The sequence below is a fragment of the Vicugna pacos genome, chromosome 17 (genome assembly GCF_048564905.1).
Source record: "Vicugna pacos chromosome 17, VicPac4, whole genome shotgun sequence".
Taxonomy (NCBI): Eukaryota; Metazoa; Chordata; class Mammalia; order Artiodactyla; family Camelidae; genus Vicugna; species Vicugna pacos.
Genome location: NC_133003.1, coordinates 51,431,081 through 51,446,780, shown reverse-complemented (window position 1 = coordinate 51,446,780; position 15,700 = coordinate 51,431,081). Strand labels below are relative to the sequence as shown.

The 15,700-nt window shown below is 47.3% G+C and overlaps 3 protein-coding genes across 4 annotated transcripts in view; 1 reads left to right on the top strand and 2 right to left on the bottom strand.

Moving 5' to 3' along the window:
* Window positions 1-11,128, bottom strand: part of MKRN2 (makorin ring finger protein 2) — a 31,111-nt gene extending 19,983 nt beyond the window's left edge. The window contains exons 1-2 of one of the 2 annotated variants that reach the window (XM_072941882.1): window positions 11,099-11,128; window positions 8,182-8,348 (exon numbers count right to left, since the gene is read on the bottom strand). In XM_072941882.1, coding sequence (XP_072797983.1) covers window positions 8,182-8,348; window positions 11,099-11,122 — 191 coding nt within the window. In that variant the 5' untranslated portion in view covers window positions 11,123-11,128. Of the gene's footprint in view, window positions 1-5,034; window positions 5,185-8,181; window positions 8,349-11,098 lie in introns of those variants that run through there. The other variant, XM_006206797.4, reaches the window with a different exon arrangement.
* The window catches only part of TSEN2 (tRNA splicing endonuclease subunit 2), a 42,553-nt gene continuing 35,652 nt past the window's right edge, over window positions 8,800-15,700 (bottom strand). The window contains exons 14-16 of the transcript XR_012060802.1: window positions 14,323-14,433; window positions 13,930-14,088; window positions 8,800-11,301 (exon numbers count right to left, since the gene is read on the bottom strand). The gene's annotated coding sequence lies outside the window, so the exon portion shown is untranslated. The remainder of the gene's footprint in view (window positions 11,302-13,929; window positions 14,089-14,322; window positions 14,434-15,700) is intronic.
* On the top strand, window positions 9,276-15,215 carry MKRN2OS (MKRN2 opposite strand). Its single transcript, XM_006206875.4, has 4 exons — window positions 9,276-9,502; window positions 12,634-12,683; window positions 13,808-13,970; window positions 14,778-15,215. The coding sequence occupies exons 1-4, from the start codon at window positions 9,285-9,287 to the stop codon at window positions 15,067-15,069; spliced, it is 723 nt and encodes a 240-aa protein (XP_006206937.2). The 5' UTR covers window positions 9,276-9,284; the 3' UTR covers window positions 15,070-15,215.

The following is a 15,700-nucleotide window of genomic DNA, read 5'->3' as shown; positions in this document are numbered from 1 at the left end:
GTAAGGCTGCTGTAGGTTTACTTAAAAAGAAAAAAAAAAAAGACTCAGAGCCTAACAAACTAAGGGTATTCTTGTTAGAAACTTGAAAGGAACTTAAAAAAAAAAAAAGGGCCTCTATGAAAGGGATCTCGTTATTCACAATACTGACTTTAAAAGTGTGCAAAAGAGTAAACAGAGCAGGTCTGAGCCTGCTCTCCTTAGAAACGTCTGCTTACAAGGCAGGCCCCTGCCTATGGTACCTGGGACTTGGCTGGTAAACAGTCCCCTACGCTGATGTAAAATGTCCCTAAGTGATGAGAGTGGCTCACCCTGCCTACACTGTCTGTACAAACAACACGGTTTACACTGAACATCTGCTCTCCTCCTGGGCAGAGGGTGACCAGCCTGGGAACTGAATCTCTAATGGGCTTCCTGGGCACATGTTGCTACATGTCTGCTGCTGGAGGAAGAGTGTGCTGTGACCCTTTATGGGAGGGAATGAAGATAGGAAGCCTGCACCTGGGTTCCTCAGATGCCGCTTGAGCCTTTTCCCTTATGATCCAGCTGTGACTCCTCACTACATCACTGTGATCGATCTTAGCCTTGAGAACCACTGTATGCCGAGTCCCGTGGGTCCCTCTAGCCAATCACTGGTGGCAGCGGTGGTCTTGGGATCCCAGACCCAAAGGTATATCACACTTCTATACAATCTGATAATTCTTCTTGAAAAACGATACTCAAGACTGGGACATTATTCCAAATGTCCTCAAAAATGGTAATTTCCAGTCTGAAGGTATAGAAATGAAAAAAAAAATTCAGTGCCAAGAGCCAAGTCCGATTATCAGGATTAGCAAACCCACAGAGTGGAAGAGAACAGGTTCAAACTGGCCATATAAACAGTTCACAAAAGTGAGATCTAACAAACACCTCATTAATAGTTCTTCTGGAGAGACTAGACAAGATTTTCCGAAAGAACCAGGGGAGGAGCCTACCAGATGCCCTCTACCAGGCACCACCTGTTACTGGGCACACAGAGGAAAGATGTTCAGCACTGGCCCTGCACGATGCCTTTTATAATTCTACCAACAACTCCCATAAGTCCTATTCAGAAAATCTGCCTTCCAAACTGCACTCACTTTCCCATCAAAAAACCAAAATACTTAACCACCACCCCAAATCATCTATTTTGTCACTTATAAGCTGGTGGCTTCATGCAACCCATTTCACTTCTGTAAGTGACTGAGCTAAAATTTAAACAGGTTCAAAAATAACTCCTAGACCACCATCACTGCCTTCAGGAAAGGCAACTGTGAAACAAATGTTATATAAGAAGTGAAGCAAGCCCAGTCCTATTTCTGTAGCGTATGTCACCATTTCCACTCCCCCGAGACAAACATAAAACTACCCTGGGCGCACCCTGCTGTCCTCTGGGGCATCTCTGCTGTCAGCTTACAGCGATTCTTCACCAGCTGTATTATACTAAGCTTAACCCAGGGCTCTTCCATATTACACCTTATAATCAACTTCCAAATGTTCGGCCTTCCTGATGGCCAAACCATCCCTCATGCCCTCCTAGAGTGAGGACCGTGACGTGAACTGCGGAGAGGTGTGGGGTGTTGGTAGTATGAGAGGGGAGGTGCATAGCTGGAGACTCAGAGTAGGGAGACTCTTTCTGGGGGACACTCCAAGGGGGTCTGTTATCTTGGGTGACCTCCAAGTATGGTGTGGCTCTTGCATGTTGCAAAGGATATCAGGTTCACTACCAGCCACTGAACGGCCAGCAGCTCTAGCTGTGGCTGAGGGCCGAGTCAGATTCAATCTGGTTTCTTGCAGGTCTTTCAATGGTGCCTGCCTCTAGCAAAACACTTCTGCAAATCATTTCCAAGTGTGCAGGTAATTTGTGTTCTCAGTGTCACCCTACTTCACATTTTCCCACATATTTTCACAGACTTAAATTTTGACTGTACTGCTTGTGACAGCAGACCCATCAAGGGGGAATGCAGCTAACGCCAGGCACAGTGGTAGGCTTGAAATAACTGATCGGCGGTGGGGAGGAAATAAACTACAGTGCAGTGGTTAAAGGAAGACTGAAGTCAGACAGGGTCCTATGTGACCGCGAGCAAGTTATTTAAATCTCAAGCCTGTTTCCCCATCTGTAAGAGGATTACAAGTGTACTTCACATGGACTGCTGTGGTATACTTCTGTGAGGTTTAACTGAGACTGCATGTTAATGCTTAGCTTAATAGATCATGAATGCTCTTAGGATGGTTTGTTATTATCTAACCTCTTAACCAACCCTGCTGGTTAGGCATTACCATCCCCACTTTACAGATAAGGAGATTGTAGCACAGGTGATACCACAATCAGAATCCAGAACTGCTCAAGCTCTTCCTACTCCTCACTGGCCACAAGAGCCCCTGTATTTTGTGATTTTCAATGAATCAAAGCTCTAGGCCTGGCTCTCAGCAATTCTGGGTCTTCTACTAGAGATTATACAACAAAGGGACCTCTATCACATGAGGAGGACAAAGAAACTGGTTACCAAGCTATAATAAAGGCTTGCACCAGGGCTCTGAAAACAGATATGGGAGACATAGGGAGATGATCTGGAAAAAGAATCAGCAAAAAAATGAACCCCAGATTGAGATTCTGGATAGAGTGGCATATCAAGGAATCAGGGGAGCAGCCATTCTTGCATTCCAGGCAATAAACATATGGAAATGTCTCAGTCATTAACTCTGAAAATCCTAGCGTTTCACATCTATCTTTTTGAGAGAAATAACTCGTATTAGACTAACACTGTCCTGTGGCTATTCAGACTAAGCACATATATCACATACCACAGTCAGGAAAACAAACCAAAAAAGTTTGTACCTTGACATAAACCAAAAATAGCCGACCACCCTGTTCAGGTCTGGTGCTCCAAATGAATCACACCTTGAACATTTCCTGTAAGCTACCAATGTCTAGGGATAAGACTCCAGTGAATAAGATAATTAAGTGAGGAAAGCTTTTCCATCACGAGCACACTTGGTTCTTGGTAAGAACAGTGGGTTTTTTTCACTTAAACATGTGTTCTGTTTTCTCGTTTTCCTTGTGAGGCCCAACTCCCTGACATCCCTTTGCAAGTAACCTCTTTTGCTTTCTATATGTTTTTGGAAGAGTTTTTCTTTCATATGAGCATATTAAAAGCTTTGAAAACTCCTGTAGTAAAGAAGCTTTAATTTAGCATTTCCCAAACTTGGGGCCATACAGTCTCCAAGAGCACAAATTCAGATGCCACACCTCTGTCAACCTGGATGCTGAATAACCTTGGGCAAGGCACTTCAACACTGAGGCCTAGTTTCAAGATCTGCGGAAGGGTGCATGCTGCTGGATTACCCGACACACGGCAGGTGAAGAACCTCAAAGAGCACCCAGCACACTGTAAGCTCCCCGAAGAACATCAGTTAATACTCAAACAGAACCAATCCCCTCTCATAATTCCAACCCACTCTAGTTACTGTGCACCAACTCCGTTCCTGCAGGACACAGCTGTATGAGAAACACAGAATTAAAGCTTTCAGGTCAGGCCACCTCCCAGCGTAGAAGGAAAAAAACCAAGATGATCCTGATTTAAGTTTTTGTTCCTGCACTTAGGTATGACTTACAAGCAAGTTTCAAGTCTGAGCATAAGATTTTCTTATCTGAAAAATTAGATACCACACAGAGTTTAGATTCAATTACAAAGCATTATATAAATGTGCACTGTTCTGGGGACACATCTTAGAAGCAGCAGCCAGAATGTGCTATACAGTCCACAATGACTAAGAATATTGCTCCAAAAAAAAAAAAAAAGAAAAGAATATTGCTCCAACAGGAAGACCTTCATGCAAATAAAAATAAACACACACACGGTCTTTAAGAAAGACCTTCTAGTACAAATATCCTAGTAAACAAACTCTTCTATACAGACACTAAGTGCAAATTTCTGCTAACTGCTTAATATAAGCCACCTGGGCCTTAGATAAACTAGTTTAACAGTTAACATAGACTAATACTAACAGGAACTTTATACATAGTCCTTTCTCAATTATTCATACTAATGAGAAGTAACAACAGAGATAATACTTAAACTGTTCATTACATAATCAAATCATACAACTGTGGGCTTTTCCTCCCCCTAACCAATGAGTCCCGCACAGATTTAACTGAAACCAATTATTAAAATAAAAATTGTACTTTTTACAAGTTCAATAAGCCTAGGATTCCAAAATTGTCAGGCCACGCGCTACCAAGGAATTAGAATACACAACCAAGCTATTTCTATTTCACAGGAGCAGTATAACCACCCGGTTTTGAATTTTCTACAACCACCCAACCATTATTGTATTTCTCCTCGGAAATGGGTCTCTTAGAAAGGTGAGAGTATCACTTAACCTCATTCCGTCTGAGTTTCCTGCACCATAAAACAGGAATGTCTGCTCGGGAGTGTTACCGTGAAGGCTAGTGACAATGCATATAAAGGACTTGGAAATAAGCCGAACAATGAACAAACTTCCAGTAAATGCGACCTACCGTTAGTATTTTCCACACCAGTCTTACTTGCTGACTATCTGCAAGTTTAGGTTGCATCGGAGTTCTCCAAACTCTCAGGAAAAGAAGGCCGCTTTGGGGACCCCGCCTCTTTGTTACCACTCTTGCGTGGCAGCTCCATTTATACACTACCTCTTGGTGCCCCTTTACCCAACCCCAAGTCACCTTTCCCTGCTAAACCCTAAGTCCCAGGGCCCCCGCCCCGCCGCCCCGCCCGGGCCCAGCACCCTGCACGGCCCCGGCCGGCACAACCCTCCTTCCAGCCACAGACGCCACTCTTCAAACGCGCGGCACGGCCCCCCGCGCCGGCCTCGGCCACGCAGCGCCGGCTCCGCCTGAAGAAGCCGGACCCCGACCGCTGAGCCACTTTCCACGAACACGCTCCAACCTCCGTGTCCCTGGCGCGGTAACGGGGCGCACCCGCGGAGGGGCCCGAAGTGGCCAGGTGCCCTAGGACCCCCGCGCCGCCGCACACTAACCTGCAAGTGACCTGCTTGGTGCTCATGGCGGTCGGGTTGGAGCGCCGTCGTCGCGCCACCGCCTCTCACTCTCGCCGCCGCCGCCGCTGCCTCGGCCTCAGCCTAGGCCCCGCCCATCCCGCGCAGCCGCGTCACGCCGGCGCACTCCGCCACGCAGGTGCGGCGCCTTTGCAGCGCCGGCGGGAAACCTCGCCACCGTCACAATTAGTTCCGCCCCGGGGGTGAGGGCGGGAGGCCCCTCAACCTCCGCACTCCTGGTCCCGCGTTTCCAAGCCCCCTGGGCGGGGCCTGGAGTGGCGCCCTAGTCCTGCCGCTTCCATCCCAGGAGCCAACTGTTAGTTCCTACGGGTCTGCTCCCATCTCCGACAGCATTCCTTAGCGACTTCCGGCGTCCCTAGAATCTTCACCCCTCCGAGGCCAAGCTCTCGCCTCTCCTCCCCGCCCACGTTCGCACGCCCGAGGGCCTTTTCTCAGACCCTGCCTCCGCTGTTCCCGCCAGACCTCGGCTCCTACAGGACTGCCTTGGCCTCTCCCAGTGCTGTTTTTCAAAATCTGTACTCCCACCCCAAGTTTTAGACCTCATTTTCTCTCCTGGCTATCTTTCTCTCCTCGGCTATCTTCCCTTTCCTGTGGTGAAAACCCAAGATTATTCGTGACACTTTGCTCTAGTTCTCAGTATCCTGCAGACCCTGCTTACACACCTCTCTTCGTCTCCACCGTCATGGTTCCTTTCTATGCAACCGTCACTCCTTGCCTGAGCCACGAAGTGGCCCCTTAACTGGTCTTCTGGCTTCTGCTCCTGCCCTGTTCTACCCTGGTCACACAAAACCTATTTTTAATACATAAGTCGGATCATGTCATTCGCCTCCTTTAACCCTTTCAATGATTTTCCATTGCTTTTTCAAACATTTTTTTTAAATTGTAAAAAACAGACATAAACTACAGTGAAGTGTACAAATACACATATGCCTCTGAGTCTCTCTGAATATATACGCTCATAAAACCACCACCCAAGATCAAAATAGCTTAACACCCCAGAAGGGCTCAATATTGCTAATTATTAGAGAAATATACAAGTCAAAACTATAATGAGGTATCACCTCACACCAATCAGAATGGCCATCATTAAAAAGTCCACAAATGATAAGTGCTGGAGAGGGTGTGGAGAAAAGGGAACCCTCCTATATTGTTGGTGGCAATGTAGTTTGGTGCAGCCATTATGTGAAACAGTATGGAGATTCCTCAAAAGACTAAAAGTGGACTTACCATATGATCCAGCAATCCCACTCTTGGGCATACATCTGGAGGGAACTCTAATTTGAAAAGATACATGCACCCCAATGTTCATAACAGTACTGTTTACAATAGCCAAGACACGGAAACAACCTAAATGTCCAAAAGACAATGAGATAAAGAAGCTGTAGTATATTTATACAGTGGAATACTACTCAGCCATAAAAAGGAATAATGCCATTTGCAGCAACACAGATGAACCCAGAGATTATCATACTGAGAGAAGTCAGATAGCAAAAGACAAATATATGATATCACTTATATGTGGAATCTAAAAAATAGTATAAATGACCTTATTTACAAAACAGAAATAGTCTCACAGACATAGAAAACAAACTTATGGTTACCAGAGGGAAGGAGGGGCATAAATTAAAAAGTTTGGGATTTGCAGATACTAACTACTATATATAAAACAGATAAACAGTAAGGCTTTACTGTATAGCACAGGGAACTATATTCAAAATCTTGTAATAACCTATGGTGGAAAAGAATTTGAAAAAGAATACACACACACACACACATATATATCTGAATCATTTTGCTGTACACCTGAAACTAACACAAATTGTAAATCAACTATAGTTTAAAAAAATCAAGCAAAAAGAAAAGCCCTTTGGGTATACTGGCAAAAAAGAATACATGACTTACAGGAGAAAGAAAATCAGTCTGTCTTCAGACATCTAACAGCAGTGCTTTATACCAGAAGAAAATGGAATAATATATTAGAGAAAATGTGAGCCAAGGATTTTACATCCAGCAAAAATCGACCTTCATGTATGAAGAACAGAGATAAAGTATCAACATACAAGAGCTCAGGGAGTAGTCTTCCTATGTGCCCTTCCTAAGGAATCTTCTAGAGGATGAACTTCAGACAATCATGATTAGTTGGGAGTGATGAAAGGACTAACAGCATTAAAACACACTTGGAGGGGGAGGGAGGCTATAGCTCAAGTGGTAGGGCACATGCTTAGCATGCACAAGGTCCTAGGTTCAATCCCCAGTACCTCCTCCAAAAATAAAGAAACCTAATTACCCCCCCAAACCTCCAAGAAACAAACAAAAAAACACATTTGTGGGTAAAAACTTAGTGAGGGTAAAAGGGGAGACTGTTGTTTGTAATGGCAGATGCTCTGAAATGAAGATCTAGGACAAACATTTAAATAAATGAGAGGAAGATGGAGAGCCTATGTGCAAAATTTAAAAAGAAACTAATTGTAATTGGAGATGATGGTATTACTGTTGTCACTCTGAGATTGTGTTAAGTGGGGTACAGCATCCCCTGTTACCTTGAGAACCAAGATTTTCAGTGTGGAAGAAAAGAGATACAAATGTAACACAGAGGAAATTAAATAAAAACATGATAGTCCTAAAACTGAAGTGGAAATAGCATTTTATCTTTATGTGTGTGCATGTTGAGTGTGTACTTTTTTTTTATCCTGCTTTGTTCACTGAAAAGGTCAAGAAATGATTTTTTTAAAAGAATGCCAGTGTATTGAAAGTGTTTACTAACGCATGGTTCCTTCCATCCTTTTCATAGGATTAAAAATACCTCTTGGTATCTGTGTCACGCTGATGTATATTCTCAGTTGAAAGCAACTTGGGTCAAACAATAGTGCTGCTTTATATTAATAATGAACAATCTCAGATCCTTGTCACCTGAGCTGGTGTCTAGCAATAACCCCTCTGCCTTCCCTGTAACAAGAGAAGGTTAGCTGAAATGATTTCTAAGGTCTTCTTCAGTCCTGTGAGTCTGATGATCATTTTCACATTGTAACACCGAGTATGCGCTTTTCTACTTCTCGGCATACTGTAATTTAAATCACATCACGAAACACTTTTTTGAAGCACTTTTACCTGCCACGACACCTTCTCCATGGGTCTTCCCTCTCCAGTTGCTCTTCTCTGGAACGACAGGCATCAACAGAGGGTTGGCTAAATAAAGTGATGCAGCCAAACTCTGGATTCCTCTGCGGGCATCTGAAAAGCTGAGCTTGACCTATAGTACTGATACTGCGGGAAAGCTTCCGAGATGAGAGAGAAAAACAAGAACTTGAAAACAGTATAACAACACTGGGGTTTGAGAAAAATATGTGGAAATACTCAGTTACTTTATCCTTTTCTCCTGGGAATGTAATACAGTGGGTGAAAAAATGTTATGGAGAAACAGGGGGCATTACCTTTTCTTCCCATGTATTTTTGTGCAGCTGCTTAAAATTATTTTAAAATTGAAGAATAATAAAGTGCATGTAGTAAAATGGACAGCTTGATGAATTTTCACAAACTGATTATACTCTCGTATAATCAACACCTAGATCATGAATCAGCACAGACTCAGGCCCCAGTGCCCACTTACGCCCTCTCTCAGTCAGTACCCGCCACCTAGGGTAACCACTACCCCTATTTCTCACGGTCCTGTTAATTTTTTATGAGCGAGATTACTTCTACAATATAAAATATCAAAAGAAAAATAGCTTCAAAGTGAAGATTCCATTTATTTATTCAAAACCCAGACGATATAACCTATTCTAGAAATCCAATAGTAAATGTTGGTCCCGAACTCCAAGAAGCTCACAGACAAATCAATGACTCATTAATTAGTAACAGCTCTGGTAGAAACGAATTCAGCACTGCCAGTGCAAAGGAAGGCTGGGGGAAGCTGAGGAATGTTTCACAGAAAAGTAGGGCTTTAGAGGATGAGTAGAAGCTGGCTACTGACCGTTGCAAAATATATGAAGGCTGGAAAGAAACGTTGGCAGCACAAATGGAACTAGCTCTTTAAGACACCAGTTTGTGGGGAGGCCTGGTTACAGGTTAACCCTAGCCGGCTTGGCTTGTGGAGCCGCCAGGCGGGATGACATCACTGTTGATCGGGTTCCCCAGGGGGAGGGCACTTGCTAGCTGTGTGATGAGGAAAAGGAAGTCCCAGGAAACATTCCTGGGTGCCGAGAGGGGAAGCCATGCAGTGCACAGAGGCCGGACAGCCCATCATCAAGTTCAACCACTGTCAGAAGTCCATCTACAGCTTCAGCGTGCCGCGATGCTGCCCTCTCTGCCAGCGGGACGTGGGGGCCAGGAAGCTGGAGGAAGCACCTGTGAGCATCGCTAATCCATTCACCAACGGGCATCGAGAAAAGTGCTCATTCCTCCTCAGGCCAACCCAAGGGACGTTTCTCAGGTGCAGTGTTTTGAGTGTTGCGTTGGATAATGCAAACTATTCCCTCTGGGGTTTAGTCACTCAAATGTTCTTTTTCTAGTATGTGCCATGCAGTGTGAGATTTGCTGGATGACTGTTTCAGTGTCTGGGTATTAAATCCTAAAATGTAGGCCTGCTGGTTTCAGAAGCAGAGATGAGGTGCATAATCTGGAGTGAATCTGCTTACACGATTTTAAGAGAGAGAAATTGACAAGCTGGGTATTTTTTTATCCATAGATTCTGTGCTAAAAGGCTAACTGGGAAAATGACCCAGCAGCTCATCTTATCAAAATAATACCTTTACTTTGAGTTAGTCTGTAACTTCTGTGACAAACAGATACCATGCCCAGAGCCTGAGGAATGACCACTAAGATGACTTTGCATGGAGGTGCATTAATTGAAGGAGGTGCTGGCCTGTTTCAATTGTAGGTGCCACCTGACTTTAAGAAACAATTGAGAAATCAGAAGAAAGGATTGTGTCTTCCTAAGAGTCCTGAGTTTACAAATGGAATTGGAACTAGCCCTGCACAAGCCAGGGTTTAAGAAACACGGATGCTACTGAGTGAGGGCGTGTGCTTTAGGAAGTGTGTCGAGCACATGGCATGATCTAGTGCCCAGACCTCCTTGCCTCCTTCAAACACACCCTCCTAACTCTCATGCCCTTAAGTGCTGGTTTGGGGTAAGAAAATTGGAGTTGACTGTTCACTTCCCTGCCCGCTAACTTCCTTAATCGATCTCCCTCCCATTCCTATGAGGGTGAAATGAACCAACGTGCGTAAGAGGCACTGGTCAAAGCTTTAGGGGCACAACAGACTGCACCCCAGACCCTTTCCCGGGGAGGCCACAGATGCAAAGGGGACAGTGCAGGCTTTGACACCAAGAACCCCCCATTTCTACCCTGGTTCAGACCAGCTCCAGAACCCTCTCTTAGTCTCTGGTTCCTCATCTGTCAAATGAGGACCCACTGACCTTGCAGAATTGTGAGGGTCAGCGATAAGGCATATAAAACCGGCCCAGGCGCCAGTCACGACGCTGAGCCAGCACGTTCCCTCTCATCCCATTGTTTTCACACTCAGCTCAGAATTTAACTGGCCGAACCTTCGGTTCCACCTTAATCAGAATCACGAAGCCTAAATGGTTTTGTAAGAGCCCCTCATTCATGCTAACTACGACAGTAACTGGTTGGATTTCAAAAACTTTCTAATAGTGGTTAAAATTCAGGATACATTTGCCCAAGCATCAGTTCATTCAACAGGTCCTCACTGAGCAGCTCTGAGTGGGAAACGCCAGGGATGTCACAGTGAACAAGCCTCAGCCTGGGTCTCCAGAAACGACACAGGACAGGTGTTCAGAGTGGCCCCCAAGCAGCATTCATTTATTCTATGACGTGGTGGTGACAGTGGCAGGCCTGGCCTTCCCTGGCATCAGCAGGAAGGAGGTGGTGGTGTTGAAACAGGTCAGGGTCTGTAGAACCCCAAGGAGCCTCCTGCCCACCAAACCCTCTAAGGCCAAGCTCCAAACTATTTCCTTCCCTCTCATCCAACTTCTTCACCCTCAGGACTGACTCCCAAAGCTCACCTGAGACAGCTGCATCCACTTCATAAAAGAGAACCAGCAGTGACTCAAAGGAATCACCACGGCTCTGGTCTAACTAGATTAGGATCCCTCAGGGCTGCCATATATGGTTGTGCAGGATGTGGACTGCACAGAGGCACCTGGCCAAGGCAGCGGTGGGCACTGAAACTTGGCCTGCACTCCACTCACCCTGGGCAGAGCTGCATCTGCAGGAAGAAGGGGCACCTTTTAAAAATTTGTACAGAAATGTCACACGAGATGGGGTGACACTGGCCCTGCCCCATCATATGCTTCTGCAACACTCTATTTTTTTTCCCCTTCATAGCACATTATCAATCTGTTAAAAACTTGTTAGACTAAAACTAAAACAGTCTTCTCTGGAAGCAAGCAAATCTCACCTCATTTCTGGTTGTGTCACTAGCCCTTCAATTCCAATGACAGGACTATCACTGACAGTATCTGTCACACAACTGAGAAGTAACTGGGGGGAAGGAGGGAGTGAATATGCAGGATTTAGGCAGCAAAGAGTGAGGCTGTGCATGCAGGGAGGGACCTGGGGACAGTACACACAAAGGCCCTGCGCTGTGATCAGCCACCGAAAACACATTTTCCCAGTTTCATTCTCACCTCTGAACCCACAGGGTCTCAAAAAACTCATGGTGGCTGCAACAAGCTAAACTGGGGGTTGCGCTGAAGAAGGTGGTGTCCTTGGCCATCTTAAAGCGTGGGACTGCTTGCTTTAATGAGTAATCCGACACCCAGACCTGTGGTCTAACAAAGGAGCTTCGTCATCTAAATCCCTCTGATCCACTTGACCCCCCTGCGGCAGCTCTCAGCGGGCACTTAATATTCTTCCAGCCAGTTTGCCAGGAGGCCATGGCGTTCCCATTTTACCAGTGAGGAAACAGATCAGAGAGGGTCTCAGGGCGAGGAAGTGATGGTCTGGGGTCACACATGGAGGTTAAATTACGTGGAATTACACATCTATCGCGCAGCCTCGGGTAGAGAATAATTTCAGGAAATAAGGGCTGTCCAGGAAAAGCAGGTGCAAGTCACAAGACCAAAGGCTGCAAGACCAAACCGGGCGGTGTCGATTTCAGGTAGAAATCCACGGAGATGCGCCCAGGACCCTCTCACCCCCGTCTGAGGAGTCTGAGGAGCAGGCTGTCACCTCCTCTGGAAGGAGGGGAGAACGAGGAGCTTCTCTGACAGCTGACTGCCTTTGCCGGCTGGGCCCCTCGGCCATGGAGCCAGGTGTTAGGCAGACTCCACGCTCCAGCAGGGCTGGCCTTCCAGCACACCCACCTTTAGAACTGGGGGGCCAAGAAAACCCCGAGGGGTCGCAGGGCAGTGTTTTCTACCTCAGATGGACTCCTGGCTCAACCAGCTTGGAGACAGGGCTGCCACGAGCCTGCCCCTGGTGCCGAGCTCCGGCACCAGCCAAGAGGGGAGGCCCATTGCTCTCCTCCTTTAAATGCCAACGCTTCATGCCAAATACATGCAAATGAGAGGGGAAAACCCCCACTTGTTTCTTCCAGGGAATATGACGGAAGGTCTGATCTCCACGTTGGAATAACCAACATGAACGGTAAGTGCAGTTTCACTAAAAAGGCCTCACAGCACCCGCTCAGAGGAGGGCGGTGTTTCTAGAGAAGCGATCGCGGCGACACCCAGTGGTGCCTTGGTGCCCAGGGTTCTGCTGCGCCAGGAGGCGGGCCGGCCGTGCTGCCCTCCCAGAGGGAAACGCCTGGCTCTGCAGCAAGGCCCCGTGCCAACGCGCAACACGTGGAAGCGCCTTCATTCTCCTCAGTCAAGAGCACGCACGCCTGTGTTTAAAAAAGTTTTTTTTTTTTAGTTTTTAACATGTTGATCGCCACGTCACCCAAATCTGGGTGACAGTAGTTTCCTCAGGGGCACCTGATCCGCGGTGGGCGATCAACGTGTTAAGAGAGGAAGAAGCAGATGCCCAGAGAGGCTGAGTTGTCCGAGACCTCACCTTGTGTTAGACCCAGAACCTCAACTCCCTGATCCTTCGCAGCCCACCGCACAGGTCCCGGGTCTCCGGGGCCCGGCAGGGAGCCCAGGGATAGACGGGGAGGGACACAGTCCCGAGCACGTGGTGGGGCCTGCAGTGGTTTGCTTTAAAAAGTAAGAAAAGCAGGACTTTAAACAAAACGGTTCCTTTGGCTGGATATCGCGTGGAGGGGACAGCCTGCAGGGAAAGACCCGGGCAACGCACCCGCAGGAGGTGCAGCGGCTGTGACCAGGCCCCGCAGGTAAAGTCTGATGAGCGCCCTTCCTACTCCCTTGAGGCAGGAGAAACTGACACTGTGAACAGAAACCTGGGGCTGGTTTTGAACTCGGGGAACAAACGGTCGGATCTGTGCCCATCTCTGTCAGCAGAAATCTGTTGCTGACTTAAGGACACAAGACAGACCCCTCTGTGAACAGAGAAGTTCAGCAAGCACACGTGGCGATGATTGTCCCAGTGCCTGCTGTGACCTCTGTCCCCTGGGGCGACCTTGACCTAGTGGTGCAGAGAGCAGGGGGCAGCAGCCCCCTGGCGGAGGGAGGTCCGAACAGGGAGGTCCTAGGGCCTCCCCCGGTGGGTGCTATCTGGCCATCAGGAAGTGCGACCTGGGTTTCTGTTGTGTGAAGTTACCGGGGTGCGTGTCCCCTTACGCTTCTGCGTGATTCTGGCTTTGGCGGCAGGAGCTGTGTATAACTACACGGTGCACGGGGTCCAGCGAGATGAAGCGGGCTGGGAGCAGAGTGTAAGCATCCCACTCCTGCAGCCCGGCATGTTTGGACTGATGGACCAGTGGGACAAGTACCTGGAAGACTTCTCCTGCGCAGGGGCCTGGCTGCCTCACAGGTAGGACGGGGTCGCAAAGACCATCTGCTCCCTGGCCCTCATTAGCCGGGATCCCGGCTCACTGAGGACTCTAAGCTGCATTTAGCTTCATGCTGAGCCTGTACCAAGATAGCAGCGTCTGTAACAGGATTTAAGCAGGGGTTGAATGACTTGGGGTTTTCCGCAGAGGTGAGCCAGCTCACATTTACACAACAGAATCATAGCATTCTAAAAGCTGGAAGGACCAGAACGCACCTCTCTTACTTATTTTACTTATATAATTACCATTTAATAATAATGTACAGCAGGACACATAGTATTCCATTTTCATAAAACAAAAAAATTTTAAGTGATGTTCAAAATGTCAACCTACCTATAGCTTCCCTTTTAAGTTTTAGAAATTCTGAAATCAGTCTCTCAATTCCTTGCTCGCTCATCGCTGTAGATGATGAAGAGCGTACCTGCAGACCTGTTTTGATGCTTCCTTTGAAATAAATATAGACACCGTGGGATATCATGAAACTCAGACATGGAATTCCACTTTTAGAATCTAGAATTTCAGTGAAATAAAGCTCCCCCTGCCCAAATGGGGACTTACGTAGCCTAGGTCACCACTGTGAAGGTCTGGGTGAGGCCCATCTGTACTTAAGTTGCAAGTAGCAACAGCCCAAGATGCCAGGTGTCCCTCAGAGCTGCACTGCGGACACTCTGCCATCAAAGGTGCCAGTACGTGCAGGGCCCTGCTGGTGGAGTGCGCCCGACTCCAACCACAGAAGGCCATGGGCAGCTCTGGGGCTGAGCCTGTCCTCCCCCGCCCTGTCCTGCAAGGTACGAAGAGGACCAGCACAACTGCTACAGCTACGCCCTCACGTTCATCAACTGTGTGCTGGCCGCAGAAGGCCAGGAGCCGCTGGACAAGGACCAGTTCACGGAGATGTTTGTGGTCCCCAGGACAAGGAAGGCTTCCAAGTACATCATGCTGCACCGGGTGATCGAAGAGCGGGGCTTCTACGTGACCGACCACCCCGATCCCGAGACAAGCCCGCCCCCAGGGAGTGGCTCTGCTGAGCACCGAGCACCACAGCACACCGGGCAGGACATCAGGGGTGACCTCCTGTAACAGCTACTGGGTGCGTCAAGCTGTGGTTAATTTAAAAAGTGTTTTGGATTTCCTTTAAGCATATTTCAGCTCACTGCAGTTTAAGAATTAGTGAGATTAATAAAAATTGCCCTGGGTTTTCAAAATTGTATGCATGACAACTAAATTCTTTCCCTTGTGGTTTGGGGTCCATGTTACAGTGTAAAGTGGTAGCACTTTTTATTCACAGAGCAGTGAAAATTCTTCCTACAAATTAATCAGTGCTGAACAAATTCAGTGTGGGTCCAGGACATGGGCATCGGTAGGAAGGTGAGCGAGACCCTTACAATCTATGAAGTAATGAGTGCCTTCACTGCACTGTTTTTCTGTAAAAAGCACATGGAAACCTTCTGACAATCAGTAACAGTGAAAATAAAAGGAAAAAAGGTCTTAGAATCTGAGTTGGGAGCCGGGCTCCCCTCCTGAATCAGCCTTTCCGGGGTGACGCGCATAAACAGGACAGCAGCTCCTCTGTCGCAGGAGGACAGTCCCTCCTTCCATCTGACCTGGCGTGAGCAGCTGCAGCGTCTGGGCCACCACAGCAAAGCACCTGCTCTGCTCACGGTCAGTGCAGAATTCAGGAAGGACACCATGAAAGGCTGCCTTCTTTATC

Coding starts and splice junctions, on each gene's coding strand:
- MKRN2OS (XM_006206875.4), top strand. CDS start 9,285: ATGCAGTGCACAGAGGCCGGACAGCCCATCATCAAGTTCAACCACTGT. Junction 12,684..13,807: donor TGGAATAACCAACATGAACG/GTAAGTGCAGTT, acceptor CTTTGGCGGCAG/GAGCTGTGTATAACTACACG. Junction 13,971..14,777: donor GGGGCCTGGCTGCCTCACAG/GTAGGACGGGGT, acceptor CTGTCCTGCAAG/GTACGAAGAGGACCAGCACA.